General features: G+C 39.6%; 1 protein-coding gene across 9 annotated transcripts in view; it reads left to right on the top strand.

Annotated features, from left to right (window-relative positions):
• Positions 1 to 14,382, top strand: part of ZFYVE26 (zinc finger FYVE-type containing 26) — a 46,594-nt gene that overhangs the window by 2,461 nt on the left and 29,751 nt on the right. For 6 of the 9 annotated variants that reach the window (XM_015631642.3, XM_033515263.1, XM_015631646.3 and 3 more), the window contains exons 3-14: positions 38 to 127; positions 2,028 to 2,580; positions 3,082 to 3,218; positions 4,016 to 4,180; positions 5,292 to 5,380; positions 5,644 to 5,804; positions 9,110 to 9,292; positions 9,892 to 10,545; positions 11,207 to 11,296; positions 11,988 to 12,056; positions 12,690 to 12,841; positions 14,113 to 14,311. In XM_015631642.3, the coding sequence (XP_015487128.2) occupies positions 38 to 127; positions 2,028 to 2,580; positions 3,082 to 3,218; positions 4,016 to 4,180; positions 5,292 to 5,380; positions 5,644 to 5,804; positions 9,110 to 9,292; positions 9,892 to 10,545; positions 11,207 to 11,296; positions 11,988 to 12,056; positions 12,690 to 12,841; positions 14,113 to 14,311 (2,542 nt within the window). Of the gene's footprint in view, positions 1 to 37; positions 128 to 2,027; positions 2,581 to 3,081; positions 3,219 to 3,250; positions 3,412 to 3,480; positions 3,583 to 4,015; positions 4,181 to 5,291; positions 5,381 to 5,643; positions 5,805 to 9,109; positions 9,293 to 9,891; positions 10,546 to 11,206; positions 11,297 to 11,987; positions 12,057 to 12,689; positions 12,842 to 14,112; positions 14,312 to 14,382 lie in introns of those variants that run through there. The other 3 variants (XM_015631643.3, XM_015631647.3, XM_033515264.1) reach the window with 3 other exon arrangements.

The raw sequence follows: 14,382 nt of genomic DNA, 5'->3' as shown, positions 1-14,382 counted from the left end.
ATTGACTGAGGTATTTCCCATTCTTATATGGTTTCAGAAAACTGTTCCAGTTGCTCTTCAGAGAGAAACTGAATTTTTATTGTTCTTGGAAGAATTACAGAAAGATGTCTCTGAGGAAGTCCTAAAGGTGAGCTACTTCTATGCCCTATTTCTTCTTTTTCTGCAGTATGCCCAGCTTCATCAGATAGAAGTTAATGCTTCCTGCTAACTGCCTGAGATGTTAATGTGTTATTAATCTTCTAGGCAACTGAGAGAGTGTAATTCAGATCCCTTTGTGAAGTTAATCCAATGTGCCTGCAAGTGATTTCTCTGGCTAGAGTGGAGGCCGCAGGCAGGCCAGGAACAGGTTTTTCTGCGTGCCGTTTTTAACGCACATCAGTCCTGACCGCAGCTGCTTGCCACAGTCTTCAATCCATAGACACCTTTAATAATCATAAACCTACAACCCACTGTGAGCCAAAATAAACTATAGTCAGTAAGCACATTTTAAAAGTATTATTTTTCTTTCTTCAGAGATCTTAATTTTCATCTCCTATGCACTCCTTTTCCCCCTTTCTGGAAGTTTTTGGATGCTCTACTATTACTGGTGACATTGCCTAGGGATTGGTATGACGTCTGTTCTGAGGTTCAGGATCCATTTTCCATTACTAATTAAAAAACGCAGGCTGATTTATTTGAGAAGTATGTGGAAATATGCAAAGATGGATTTATATCAAAAGCAAGTATAGAGCAGAATATCAGGGAAGTTACTAACTGTAGAGCTATCCTAATTTGATGTTACAGCAGGTTCAGGTCTGACATGGTGTGTGAAACGTCATAAGATGTTGCTTCTGGTCCTATAGATTCTAACTCCTTAAAGATGCCCTTTTTTGGTTTGTTTGTTTTTTAAGAGGAAAATGGAAACTTACTATATTCAGGGCTATTTCAGCTTAGGAAAAGCTGCTCAGTATTTCACTAAGGATACAGAATTAGCAATTACAGGATGAAAACAAGCAAGGTGAACTTGAATGTTGATTAAAATAAATCTGCTTGAAGTCTGTTAATGAATAATGAAGTCTATGAATGTTACTGTCTCACCTCCAAGGTCATGAATGATTCTGCCATTGTCCACATTGTCCACTAGTGTTGCACAGAAATATGAGATTCAACAGTCTCATATCTTTGTCACAATTTCTGTCAGAAGCATGTTGGTAGGTTACATTTTGATGGTGGTAGAGTTACATTTTGATCCAGCAAATAATATTTTTTAAAAAGGGTATTGTGGACTTCGTTTCTGTTCTCATTCTTTGTGCACACCAACCACCTCTCCTCTATGTAATCTCTGAGGTGTCTCTTTGAGCCAAGGGCAGCATTCACATAATTCAAGGAGTGCCGGAAGTGCTGCTTGAGTGCTGTTCAACTGGCTTGTCCCTCACCTTTTCAACTCTTATTGAGTGGGCTAACTGGGACTTTTTTTGTTTGTTTATTTTCCCCTTCCCAGTTTTGAAATTGTAGGTTTGCTTCTGATAGGTAGAAAATTATTGCTGCTTAAGTAAAGTCTGTGAGATGGCTTCGGAATCTTTGGACCTGTTTTTATCAGATTTTAAAAATTTATGAGGATGATATAGTAGATAGATGGTACAATCTGGAAAAATAGGATGAAAAGAACCCCCACTAATCATTATGCTCTTAGTGACCTATGAAGATGCAATTACATTAGGATATTGCTTAGAGGTGGGATATGGTGGTGCTTCAGCCATCCCATAGGGACTGCTATGGTTCCTTGCTTGTACATGGTCCTTATAGTGTACTTGTGTTTTACAGGATTCTTTGTATTTTGTTACGTACACAGGCATATTCACTGCATATTCACTCTTTAAGGAAAGATATTGGACAAGGTGGACCATTATTAATGGATTTCTTAGATAGTGTGGTGTTTCCAAATAGATTTATCTGCTTGCTTTCAAGTTTCATCTATTTTTTTAAATAATTCATTTCATATATTAAGGTAGTCTAAAAGGCTTACTCTTTTATTATTTCCTTCCCAGGAACTGTTTGAGGCATTTGAGTGCACGCAGAACAAGCACATCACAGACAGCCAAAAAAGAGATGACTGTTCTCACAAATTCAGTTTGGATGTTGTTGCAGCTCTCCGGAAGCTTTTGCTGCGGGCTCCCCAGAGGGCAAAAGCCCTGCTGGAGTTCTTCCAGGAGGAACAAGGCCCACACAGCTCCTCACTCCTGCAGTATCGCTCTCTACAAAACATCTTTGTTGAGTTTCTTTGTGACTCCTTGAAATCTCTGCAGAGGCTTCAGAGCAGTCCTGAGCTTTCGGCTGAACTAAATCAAAGAGAACTAGTAGATACAATTTATGCTGCTCTCAGTATAGTGACTTTTGAGGTGGAGCATCAAGCAGATGAAATGAAGCAGTTATTCAGGGAGCTCTTGGATGTATGCTGGGCTGAGGGGAGCCCACTGAGGGAAGAGAAGCTACTAAACTGTATGCTGAGGAAACAAAGCCATGGCCTGCTAAGCCTCTATAGCAGTGTTCTCACAGAAAGAACAAGAGAAAAGTTTTTGTTGTCAAAAGCAATACAAAAAGGTTTGTTTCACTTTTTGCTTGGTATTAGTCTTCTGTTTAACAAAACCATTAAGGCATTAAACAGACAAGTAGTCAAGAAGTCAGGCAGTATTCTTGCTAAGGTGCTTTAACAAACCATGGAGTCTTTTAAAAGATGATGCTAAAATGATCCTTAAAGCAAGTAATTGGCATGGGAACACTGGCTCACTCCCCTACCTTTTTGCAGTCTATGCTGTGTTTTGTGATCACTTCCTTTACCACCCTTGCTGTGTTCTATATTAATCTGCTCTGCATTTCTCTTGATGAAAATCTTGCTTGCAACTAGAAGTTTGATACTTGATATATGTGTACAGTTTTTATTTGTTCACCTCCAACTCAGGGTCATCTGTGTTGGAGTATGTTCCATTTCTGGCCAGTAACAGTTCCATCACCTCAGGAATCCCAAAATGTTCAATTAATAGCAATTATGCTTCTCTCAAAGGCACCCCTCTCTACTGGAGGATAATCTTGTGATGTTTTCAGGTTCATCTGCATCTGAGCAGCTGGATACAGAGCGAACTGTGATGAGTTTGTTCTCAGATCCCAAAGAAGCTCCTTCGTGGAAGACAGCCTATTTCTACTGCTTGAGCAGCAGCAAGCACTTTCTGGAACAGATTCTGGTACAGCCATAAAGTCACTAACAGGGAAACCCAATGGAGGCTAAAGTCAGTCCCCGTGTTGAACGTATCTTGGTGGTGCACAGAAGCATTTTATATTCAAATAGTGTTTGCCAGGGGTGATGACTAACAGGAGCAAGGAGGTAACGGTGATAACCCCGCTACTTGCAGCAGTGCAATGAACATAAAACTGCTGGTGAGATTTTTAGAAAAGCTCATCTGCATGCAGACTGAAGATTAAATCTTCAGGGTTTAAGAAGTCTCATTTTCTGCTTGTAGTTTTGTTGGAGGCACCGTTTACCTCATGACCTTGAACTTGTTGCCTTCTGATGCCGGTAGACTTGGGGCAATGAGACCAGTTTGCATGGTAAAATTTATGGTGAAAATACTCTGTTATGAATTAATTGATTTTTATGCATTTACATAGAAGAAATAGAATACAGGCAGGTGGTCACTGTTAAAGTGTGGTTTTAAGATTCTTGCGTAATGTGCTTGCAGAGGTCTTTTACATGTTGCCTTTGTCAGAGACATAATCAATAGAAGGAATGCAAAGGTAATGTAGAGTGGAATTTGAGTTGACTCTGTAATAAGCATTTGAAATGGTGTTTTTTTCCTAAAGACATCTTTACTGATGAGTATATTGATGGCTTGGACAATATAAGTTTAGGGAAGTTCTGGGTGCGGAACGTCACTATTTTATTGAAGCTAATATTGAAATAGCTACTTGCTTACATAGTCTACCAAGCACTATGGGTCTCCACATTTTGGAAAAATGAATATTTCTTCCTTTTATTTTCTAGGTGACTGCATTAGCTTTACTAAAAAGAGAAGACTACTCGGACCTGAAGAGCTTGTTGAGGAGAGAATTCAACCCCCTTAGCCGCCTCTTGGTGTTGTTAGGATGGACTCATTGTCAAAGCTTGGAATCAGCAAAAGCTTTGCTATGGAGTCTACACAAAAGTCAGGTAAATCAGCAGAAAGCAAGTGGCAGTGTCCCAGTCTGAGTCCAGATAATGCAGTTTGTTTGTAAAAACAAGTGAAACCAGGGAGTTTTCAGTGAGGTCAATCTTCCTCAAAATGGAATAAAAAAAGTTAAGGTATTACAGTCGTATGTAGATAACATTATGGGACACTTGCCTTGCTTCCTATTCCTTGGCTGTGAAAGGAGTATGACTGTGAAGGAAACTCTGAAAGTTTCTCGTGCATAAACTCATAAACAACCTCTGCTGTTAACATCAGAGAAAAGACACCAATGGTTGTTGATTAGTTTTGAAAGAGCTGGGGCATCTTTCTTTCATGTAATTTCCTTCAGTGAGTCATCCCTGGGTAGTGACTAATTCAGGGCTGAGTTCAACAACCATGTAGCTTGAAAATTCCCCATACTTGTTCTCAAAGCGAAATGATAAATGACAAGAGCTGTGAGCGAAAGATCCACCTTGTTTGGGGACAGTCTTCATCTGTGCAAAAGTGGCAGGATTCCAGCTCTGAAGGTGTAGTTGCACTTCAGATGATGCCTACTGGCTGGCTTAGATGTCAGAGGTGGAGAAACGAACCTTGTACTGCTGGGTCATAGTGTAGACCTAAACTGGCAATGCCTTAGGGGAGTTACTATCTGTTGGTAATACACTAAAAGTCTATTCAGTAGCTTCTGCAAAGTTAAACTCTTAGATCTGATTTTAGCAGGGAGTTATCTGTAGTAGAAAAGCACGTGGGACAGGAGAATAACCATCTGCTATACAGTATGTCATCTTTTGAGTGCGTGATTAGTTCTAGAGATTTGCCTTAGACTGTTACTAGGAAGCATTAATTTGCATTTTATAAGCTACTCTTGAAATGGGATTTAGCCAACTTTCCATGGTCTGTAGATATGTCAGGTGGAGGCTGACTGACTTTTATGTTCTGTTAGAATAGCCTTCCTTTGCTGGCTTTCTAATAAATCTGATAATTTTCTGTATTTGAAATTTATTATCCAGATAAGGAAGTCTTGCAAACATGCATGTGTGATACAGGCATGGTTCTGCTGTCTGGCTGGAGGCTTTGTTGTAATGAGATTGTTTTATTTATCTTTCCATTTAGGATCTGTGCAATGATTCAGTATTGAAAGATTTTTGTGATGGGCTGTGGGCTCATGTGGAAGTCCTTGAATGGTGCATGCAGCAAAACAGGTAAAATGAGCAGAAGGACTTTTTTTCCAAAATATGTTGCCAAATCTACCTGTTAAGTCAGCTTGTGCATGCAAATAGAGAAGGAATTTTCTTGGCTAATCATCTAATAGTGACTCTATATACAAGCTCTTGAAATTACTCATAGGCTACAGTTACGCTCTTTGTTTGGTACTAGTTTGGTTCAGTCAGAATTTGAGTGGGAGTTAGATCTTTAAACACGGCTGAGACTTAAATCTGTGCCACCTCTTTGTTCTCTCTTGCAGTATTACTGTCCCAAGGAAGGTTCTGTTGCAACACTTGCACAGTCTGGATTGCCACACTGCGGTGTATTCTCTGCATCATCTCACCAATCTTCTGGCGCTGAATGAAGATGATGTTATTGAGCTTCTTCAAAAAGTTCCTGCTAGAGACCAGCAGATGCAGGGTAAATGTGTGGGCTTGTGAGAACACAGAAAACTGACAATCTGTTGAGTATATATGTTCAGTACTTCTGTCAGGATTTGTTGTCTTGACCTGCTTCTGTGATTGTGTAAGATACCAGTTACCAGCTGTTTTGTGGAAGAAATCCAGGGAGCATGTGGAAATTATTTTAGAAATCTTTTGGGGAGTAAATTATCTTTCAAGAAGGAGTTGTGAGATCTCTTTAATCTCACAAGGACAGATCTCTGAAAGAGCTTTTTTAAGATGGTAACAAGACTTTGCACATGCTCGTGATATATGCTGCTCATTGTAACTTCTCTACTATGTAGTACCTTTCATTTGAAAAGGAGGTGTATGGTTTGTAATTCAGTGCACTTTAGTTGAAAATCAAAGAGCAAAACCAGATGAAACTGACAGTATCTTGTACTACAGCATCTTCATTTTTGCAAGAGATAAAAAGTGGTGTTTTTTTTTTTCTATTGTAGTATTCACTGTTACCAAATTTAAATTTAGTATTTAAATCAGTAAGACTCATCTACAGCCTGTGTTTACATCACTCCTGCCTCACTTCTGTCATCTGCACATGTTCCAGTTGGGTGCCTAAAATACCTGCAACTACTAAGCATATCAGATCACTTACAAGTGACTCTTTGGACACTCTTTTGATTGTGTCAAAATTGTGTTTTGATTGTGTGATTGGACATTCGTTTTGATTGTGTCCAGGTTCAGCTCTGCAATTTTAAAGCTGTTTTCTGATAGGGCCTCTTAATAATGACACAGAAGCTCTGTTTTCCTGCGTGTACTAGAACCTAAAAAGCCACAATATTTTTTTTTCTAAGTAGTTCTTTTATGTTGGTGAATTTGGATGTGTAATTTCAACCTGAGTTGCTTGGAGAGCTCTGTGATGAATCTTGCACAGGTTTTTCCAGATTACCTAGTGAGAAGCAAATTTCTCTTCTTCTGTATCATGCTGTTGTGTTGTGATGTTGTTTCTATTCCTACTTCTTACAGGTCTTGATGTTAAAGTTGTCATGACACTTGTCTTGAGTAATCTTCAAGATATAGGAATTGAGTCTACAATTCCTCTATATAGACTCTGTATAGATCCTTATTTTCCTGCTTTCTGAAATTGTTTTGTTGTTGCTGGTGTTACAGGGTTTTTTAAAATGTAATAGTTATTACATTTTAACTATTTTCTGCTTAAATTCTGTCAAAGCCTTTCAAAAACAGGAAGAGGCAGTGCCATCATATCTTCTGGGAGCTGCATGACTTGCAAAAGGACTCTAGCTGTGGTTTCTCTTTTTTTTTATGCCACATTAATTAATGGAAAACAAGTCCTCCTTCTCTTTTCAATCCAGCAGTTATTGCAGAATTTAGATGATTCTATAAGCACACCTTAATAGAATTTCCTTTAAAATAATCTATTTTGAACTTTAAAGGGAAGAGAGGAACCATAAACTTTTGTCAGATGCAGTAGTGTTAACAGGCCTTTTCCTCCCATCACCCCACATGCTTCCCCCATCTTCCCCTTCTTTTTAGTACAGATCTGTCAGCTGCAGTAGTGAAACCAGAGTAGTGGTACTGGTTAACAGTTGAGTTCAGGCTGTGCATAACAGTGGTTTTGATCAGTCACAGTAAGCAACAATTTCCTCATGAGTTCCAGTATTCAAGAAGAAGGTGTTAGTATTTCTGGCATAGGAAAAATGATACTATTAGTTAAAGGATTGTTTTTCAGTATTTGTACAAGGAAAAGGATTGATTTAGGTACAAGTACCAACAAAGACTCACTGCATCCAAGTTTTTCCAACAAAAGTGAAAAGTATATTAAACTTACTTTTGATCACCAGTATCTGTCTTACAGGACCGACAGCTAACTCTTTCTCTTTTCTGGAGGATTGTGCTTATCAAATCTCTGTCTTTACCTGCCTGAAGTCCTCTTGAGACAGTGTAATGAGAGCTATTTGGGTGTTTACATATTAGTGTAGAGCTTCTGGGCAACAGTAGAATTTCAATGGCCATGTGAGTTCTGCAAATGATTCATACTTGGATGTCTCCTCAGTTCTGTCTGCTGTCTACATTATATTTTCCATCACTATCACTGTTTAGAATGGCAGTGATAGGGAGTAGCTGTTTCCAACTGTTTCTGCTCCCAGTTGTTTTGCTTTGACTGCTCTGTAGTTTTCAGAAGAGTTCAGACTAGTGCTTTCTTTACAGTTGTGCTCAAACTTTGTGGAGGATGGTGCTGAAACAGTTCTTAGGTTAGGTAATTCTGTTCAGTTCTTGAATTTGGATGTGGACATTGTCAGTATATTGTGCTTTGTAACAGTGCTTTATTAAAAAAAAAATAATTTGGCTGTTGCTTTTCCTGCATGACAACAGGTAGAGGGACAATCTATCACTTGTATAAGAATACAAGACAGAATCCAAGCACTGATTCAACACTGTGTGTGGTTGTCAGGGCTTCTTTTTTCTTTCTTTGTTGTGGGGTTCTTTTAACTTTTTTACAGTAGATGGATAATTCATCTAAACTCAGCATAACAGAATATATGACACTATATTGTGTTTCTGGGTGAAGGGCATGATGATGTGATTTTTACAATTTGCAGCTCTCCTGTTCTGTTGTACTAAGAAGGGATCATGTCTCTGGCATGTGATACCTTTCCTCAAAAAAACCCAAAGAGGAAGAGAAGTGGGTACACTACTTCTCTAGTTTTCCATTATCAAAAAAGGTGAAGGAAACTGTGGGACTGTACTTCTTCTTTAATCAGTTGCAGATTGTATTTGATCTATTGTGTCAGCCACTGTGAATCAACCATGCTATCTATTTATTTGTACAAATCTGAAGAGGTGGTGGTACTCTATTCTTACTACAGTCATAGCATAGACATAGTCTGCACTGTTTCCCTACTCATCTGCTGTGTACTAGAACACGGAATTCTAAGATGCTGAAATGAAACAGGATTTGCCCCTCTGTTGTAAATGCAGCAGTATAGCTTAACCACATATTGCTAGTGAGCATCACTGTGAGAGATTTTGGTCATTCTGTGCTGCAGAAGGCCCTGTTACACAAGTTCACAGAAAATTTCCTTTTTAGAAGGGGATCCAGACCTGACTTTTCTGTCCCCATCTATTGTGGGTTGGGTTGTTTGGGCTTTTTTTCCAAAAGTAGCAGTGAAATCAAAGCTGAGATAGAAACAGCACTGGGGAAGTAAGACTGGATAAATATTGCTGTGCAGAAACTGCAGGAGAAAATTAACTTGTTTTCTTGTTTACCTCCTACACCCTCACCACCCTGATTTCCCTCCACAGCAGCCCCACTCCCTAACACCCTGAGTCAGCAGCGTGACCTTGCACTCTTCCGAGCATTCTGTGCCATGAAGTATGCAATCTATGCTCTGTGTGTGAATTCACACAGGCATGCCAAGTGCAAGGATTGTGTACACAGCCTTCTTGGTGATATCCCTGAGGATGCAGCTTTTGGAGAACCAGCAGGTGATTTGCCTCCTTTTTCAGGTCCAGTAACGTGTGCTTCTCCATCCAATTGCTGGGCTCTAAATTATCACTTAAAATCGGGATAATGTTGCACCCTGTGTACATATGGTATTTTATTCAGTGGGCTATGAATGCTTTGCAAGGAAGTATAATGGTATTTCTTTGAGCTGTTGTTATCTTTAGTAGTAATAGGTATGAATAAGCTACTGGGCTTGTTTTAAAACATATAAGGTAATTGTACAAAAAAGACAGTGCTAAAAGGAAGTGATACTAGATATAGGATCACAGCAAGAGATAACTTTGTAACAGTTTATGATTTCCCAGATCTGAAACTGATTTAATGTCTAGAATGGGTGTAATCTGAATTTGCACATCATTGAACAAAATGATGATTGGCATTGCTCAGAGGGTGGAAGCACACTACCTTTCTAAATGTAAAATGTTGGTCATTACTTGGTTTTTGGAGGAATGATGGGGTCTGAGCCACTGGGCTAGTTCCCTGGGATCCTTCTGGGATTTTCTTAGAAGGCACAAGTTGGAGCAAGGAATCCCCAAAAAAATGTAATAAATGTTCTTTATTTTTGTTTTTAATTGTACAGATTGCTCTTCAGTATTTCCTCAGTACATTGTGAAGTGTCAGCAGTTCTTAAGGAGTGTTCCCATTCCTCTGCGCCTGGAGGTTTTGGAGAATATTTTCTCCTTGCTTTTTGTTTCCTATAATGACCTCTACACTGAGACTCCTCTACCTGAGGACTATGCGGAGGATGAAGACCTTGACAAAAAGAGCACTACTCTGAGTGTAGAAGGCAGTGCCAGTCGGCGATCTTCCACCTCACAAAGTCCACAACACCTAACAGAGGCAGAAAAAAAATCAGAAAAGCACCTGCTGGCTGCACAAACAGTTCACACAGATACTCGAGATCTTTGTGACTCCATGTTAGATGGCAAAAGCTGTGAAACCTCTAAGCCAACCCACCTGGATCTGAAACACTTCACCAGTGGTGTTACTGGGTTTTTAGTGGATGATGTAGCCATGGAAGCCTTCCTCACATTGCTGCTCAACAACCTGGAAGAAATTCAGAGTTCTCTCCCGTGGGACTCCAGTAATGTGCTTCGTGAAGAGCTGGAGCTTGTTGAGTGCTTGAATCTTTCTGCGAGCGGAGATGCCTTTGGAAGTCGCGTGTTACAGTTTTCCAAGTACCTCTCTGAAGCTCACTGGCGATACAAGGTGGTGATGAGTAACAAAAATGCAGGTAGGCTTTGTATTTGGCACTTTCTGATCTCTTACAGCTGTCCAGACAGTGATCTCAAGACTAAATTCCATGAGCATCTTACTGAGAGAGCACATTTTGGCAGATACTGGGAGAGTGACCTACTTGGAGACCACTTGGTTCTTGCACCATTTTCCAGTGGAAGTGATCTCTATTCTAATCAGAAAGTTTGGATCTTTTTTTCCTCCCCTTTGTGGATGTACTGCTTCTCTTTGCCTTTGTCACAAGTCACACTGCAGTGATATGAAAGGACATGGTGGTGTTGGATCCAGTGCAAGTCAAATAGTCTCAGCTTGTTCATGGAAAGTGTTGATTTAGCCTAGTCTGGAAACATGTTAGGAACACATATCAGAAGAAGCTGTATTATTCTGGGTGATTGTTGAAGTAGCTGGAACAACACACTCAGGAACCTGTTTCCCATCCTTCTCTGTAGCCCATAACTTGTAAGCCCTGCTGCTATGAGATTTTGTCTTGCATCATGTGTAGCTTATGGTGTATCTCGTACCATGTAAGCTCCATGTCCCAAGAGAGACTTTGCAGTCTGGACCTTAAATATTGCAAGTTGCCAAACTTGTGTTTAACTGTTTGTCAGGTCTCCCTCTGTAAAGCTGTTTGCTAATGTTTTGGTTTAAATATTTCACAGAACATCAGCTTGCAGCCTCCAGGAGACATTGCTCTTTAATCAGGCGCTCCAGCTTTAAGAAACGAAGTAGATATCGGAGGTACAAGTCAGGTGGGTTGAAAAAGTGACTTGGAGAGGACACTTCTGAAGTACACATAATTTTACTGAGCTCATAGCTGAATGCAATCAGATTTCATGGCCTAGGAGCAGGGAACTAGATTTATTTCCTTCAGTTTTCTAAGTGGTTTGAAGTGTCATAGACCAGTTCCTCTTGCATTGAGTTTGTTTTCTAAAGCTCACCTGCACAAATAACTTCTTCCATACATAGTCTGATTTGGGGCAGGGGAGAACTTCAACTACAGTACTAATTTTTTCCTTCCTCCACTATGTCCTGACTGATTGGTATATTTTCATTCCTGTTGCAGTATTTTCTAGCATATGGATTAACAGGAATCTGTGGCATAAATTGGCAGCCTCAGGAGAAAGTTGTGTTTCTCACGTTTTTTCTATTTAGCCTTTGAAAGGCCTGTCTGGTTTTGGAGTGGCCTGTTCCACAAGAAGCTTTGAAGTATCTGACGTGAGTCACTGATGGGCCACCCCAACATAGTCTCTAGCCGAGCATTTTCTTCAAATCTGCAGTTTTTGTGTTCATCATAGATGTCAGTGGTGGGTCATTTACAAGATCTTGTAAACTCTTGAAGATCCCTTGAGGTTGCCTAATTTGTTATTTGCAGTAAGTTTTAATTACCTTGTCTAGTAAAAGTGCATTTAATGTGCTGATTTTGATTTGTTTCCATTTTAGATGGGAAAGAGGGAACTTCCAGTCCATCACTGGAAAGCACAAGTAGCGAGCTAAGCACCAGTACTTCAGGTATTAAGCCACAAAAGTAGTATTTCTTTGTCTTTTCAATGTGCATGATGAAGAATTTGCTTGACTAGTTAATGTGAATTACTGCTGTGTGCAGGACAGAATTATATCTTTTTGCTTCTCAGATCTCCCATTTTTGGATGACTCTTTTCTGGTCAGAATAGCCCATGTGTCTTCTTCTGGAAAAAGTGAATTAGGTTTTTCTTGGTACCTTTGGCTTACGGGAAGCAGTATGCAAGCAATGTAGTGATCTGCAAACCATCAAAAAAAGCTAATGAGCTGACAGTCATGTAAGCTAAGATGTGCTTAGGCATGCTGGACTGATCTAATAGGTCAGATGCTTTAGACTTCTCCCTTTAACCATATTGAACCAGTTCCTAGCACTGTGCGTGTTTTGTAGCTGCTGAAGAGTGTTACGTGGGGATGAGATCCAAACTCCAAATTCTGACCAAATAGTGAAATGTTACGAGAATTTTTAACAGGATGTTTGTGTTGACTTCTTTACCATAAAAACTGGTTGCAACTCTGCTTCTATATTTTTATGTTAAAGATGTGAAATGCTGTTATTTGGTGGGTGGCTGTTACTTGGTGAAATGTGTTTTCCCTAATAGTATACTGATTAATTCTGTCTTGCAGAGGGAAGTACCAGTAGTGTGTCTGGCTTGAGTGATTTAGAAAGCAGGACAAGACCACATCACCAGAACTCCCTCATTCCTATGATGCTTTCCCCCCCAGAATCACTGTTAGTTTCTTGTGTTTTGAGAGGAAACTTTGTGGAAGCCCACCAGGTAAATAAGATTAATGTATTTTGATTTTTGAATGAAGTTCCTGCTTCTGCATTTAGCAAACATAAGGCTTCCAAGTGAAAGAATCACTTCAGAAGCAGAAGCAAAAGGGAGGAACAAAGATATTCCAAACCAACATCCCACAGATGCAGGGCTTTTTCTGCCTTGTTATGTGAAAATACTTTCTCTACACCTGTGTTCTCAAAGCATGCAAATGTTCGATGAGAGCTAGTCAAGCATAGTGTTTCAACTGACTGAGGAAGACAAAATGCTCATGTGAAATTTCATTAGGAAGCAGCATCTGAACTGCTTTATTTAATCAGTTTTTCAAAACCATTACACTCTTCCACTTACAACCCCATGGCAGAAACTCACAAAGGTGTTCCTTACCCAAAGAAGTGATTACTTTCATTTGAAGGAGGTATGTTTTGAAACTAAATTTGTGGTGTTGAAAACAGGCAGAAAGACTTGAAAATTGACAGTCTGCATGTTTGTGATTCTTTGCTCCCTCACAGCTGTGCATACTTCTCTCTGTGTGGCTTTTGAGCTGATGATCTGAAAAAAAATCTTGAAGTGCATCAATGAGTGGATCTTCTGTAAAAGGCTGTGACCTGGCTGACTTTCAGATAACCATACCAGAGCAGTTCATATCACTTAAACATTGCATTAACATCAGCCAATTAGTTCTGTTTGATTTCAGGCATGCTGCTTGATCTTTTCCCTACTTACAGGGCCAAAGGAGCATTTTGTTTTGCTTTATTGCTTTGATTTTCAGTATCACCCATGATAAAGCATTCAGGCTTTATGTTCTTGGTTTCATAACAGGAACTTGCATAGCTCTACTTAGCTATTCTGTATTTAAATTTTGAGGAGGGATTCCTTGCTGAATAAGAATTTATTTGAAATAGTCTACTTTGGAGGCAAACTTGATAGATATCTCTCATTACACAGTATATTGAAATTGTGAAGAGGCATTCCAAAAGGTGTGGGTTAGGAAAATTAATTCAGCCCTAGTCCTGCAGCAAATAATAGGTAAGCTTTGTAATAATCACTGAAAAACATCTCTGAGAGCCTTTTTTTTTTTTTTCAGACACTTAAAACTCTCTAGGAGAAAACCCTACCATTTCAGCCTGTTTTGGGGGGGGGGGGATGTTTTCCAGTTAAAGTATTTATTTTATTCCTTTGTCTCCTCTAAAGCCCTCCCACTAAGCTCTTTGGATTTTGAAAACTTCATTGACATGCTCTCTAATTACATCTGTTGTTACTTTTGAAAGGTGGCTTTGATGTTTAACCTGGAGACTACCCCTTGCTATGGTGAATTGATTTTCATGGAGCGTTACCAAGAGGCAGTAGAAGAAATGGCGAGAGTGGAACACAATATTGAGAATCAATCATCAGATGGCACTGGAGGCATCAGGAAATCTGGCAGTGGCCGTTCAACACTGCAAGCTATTGGGAATGCAGCAGCAGCTGGTAAGGACTGGGCTTTTTGAGTTCTCACAAAAGGCTGGGGAGAAATGAAAAATATGAGAAAGTAGCTTGAA

This window comes from Parus major, chromosome 5 (genome assembly GCF_001522545.3).
Source record: "Parus major isolate Abel chromosome 5, Parus_major1.1, whole genome shotgun sequence".
Lineage (NCBI taxonomy): Eukaryota > Metazoa > Chordata > Aves > Passeriformes > Paridae > Parus > Parus major.
Note: the sequence above shows the minus strand (reverse complement) of the source record. Positions and strands in the feature narration are given on the sequence as shown.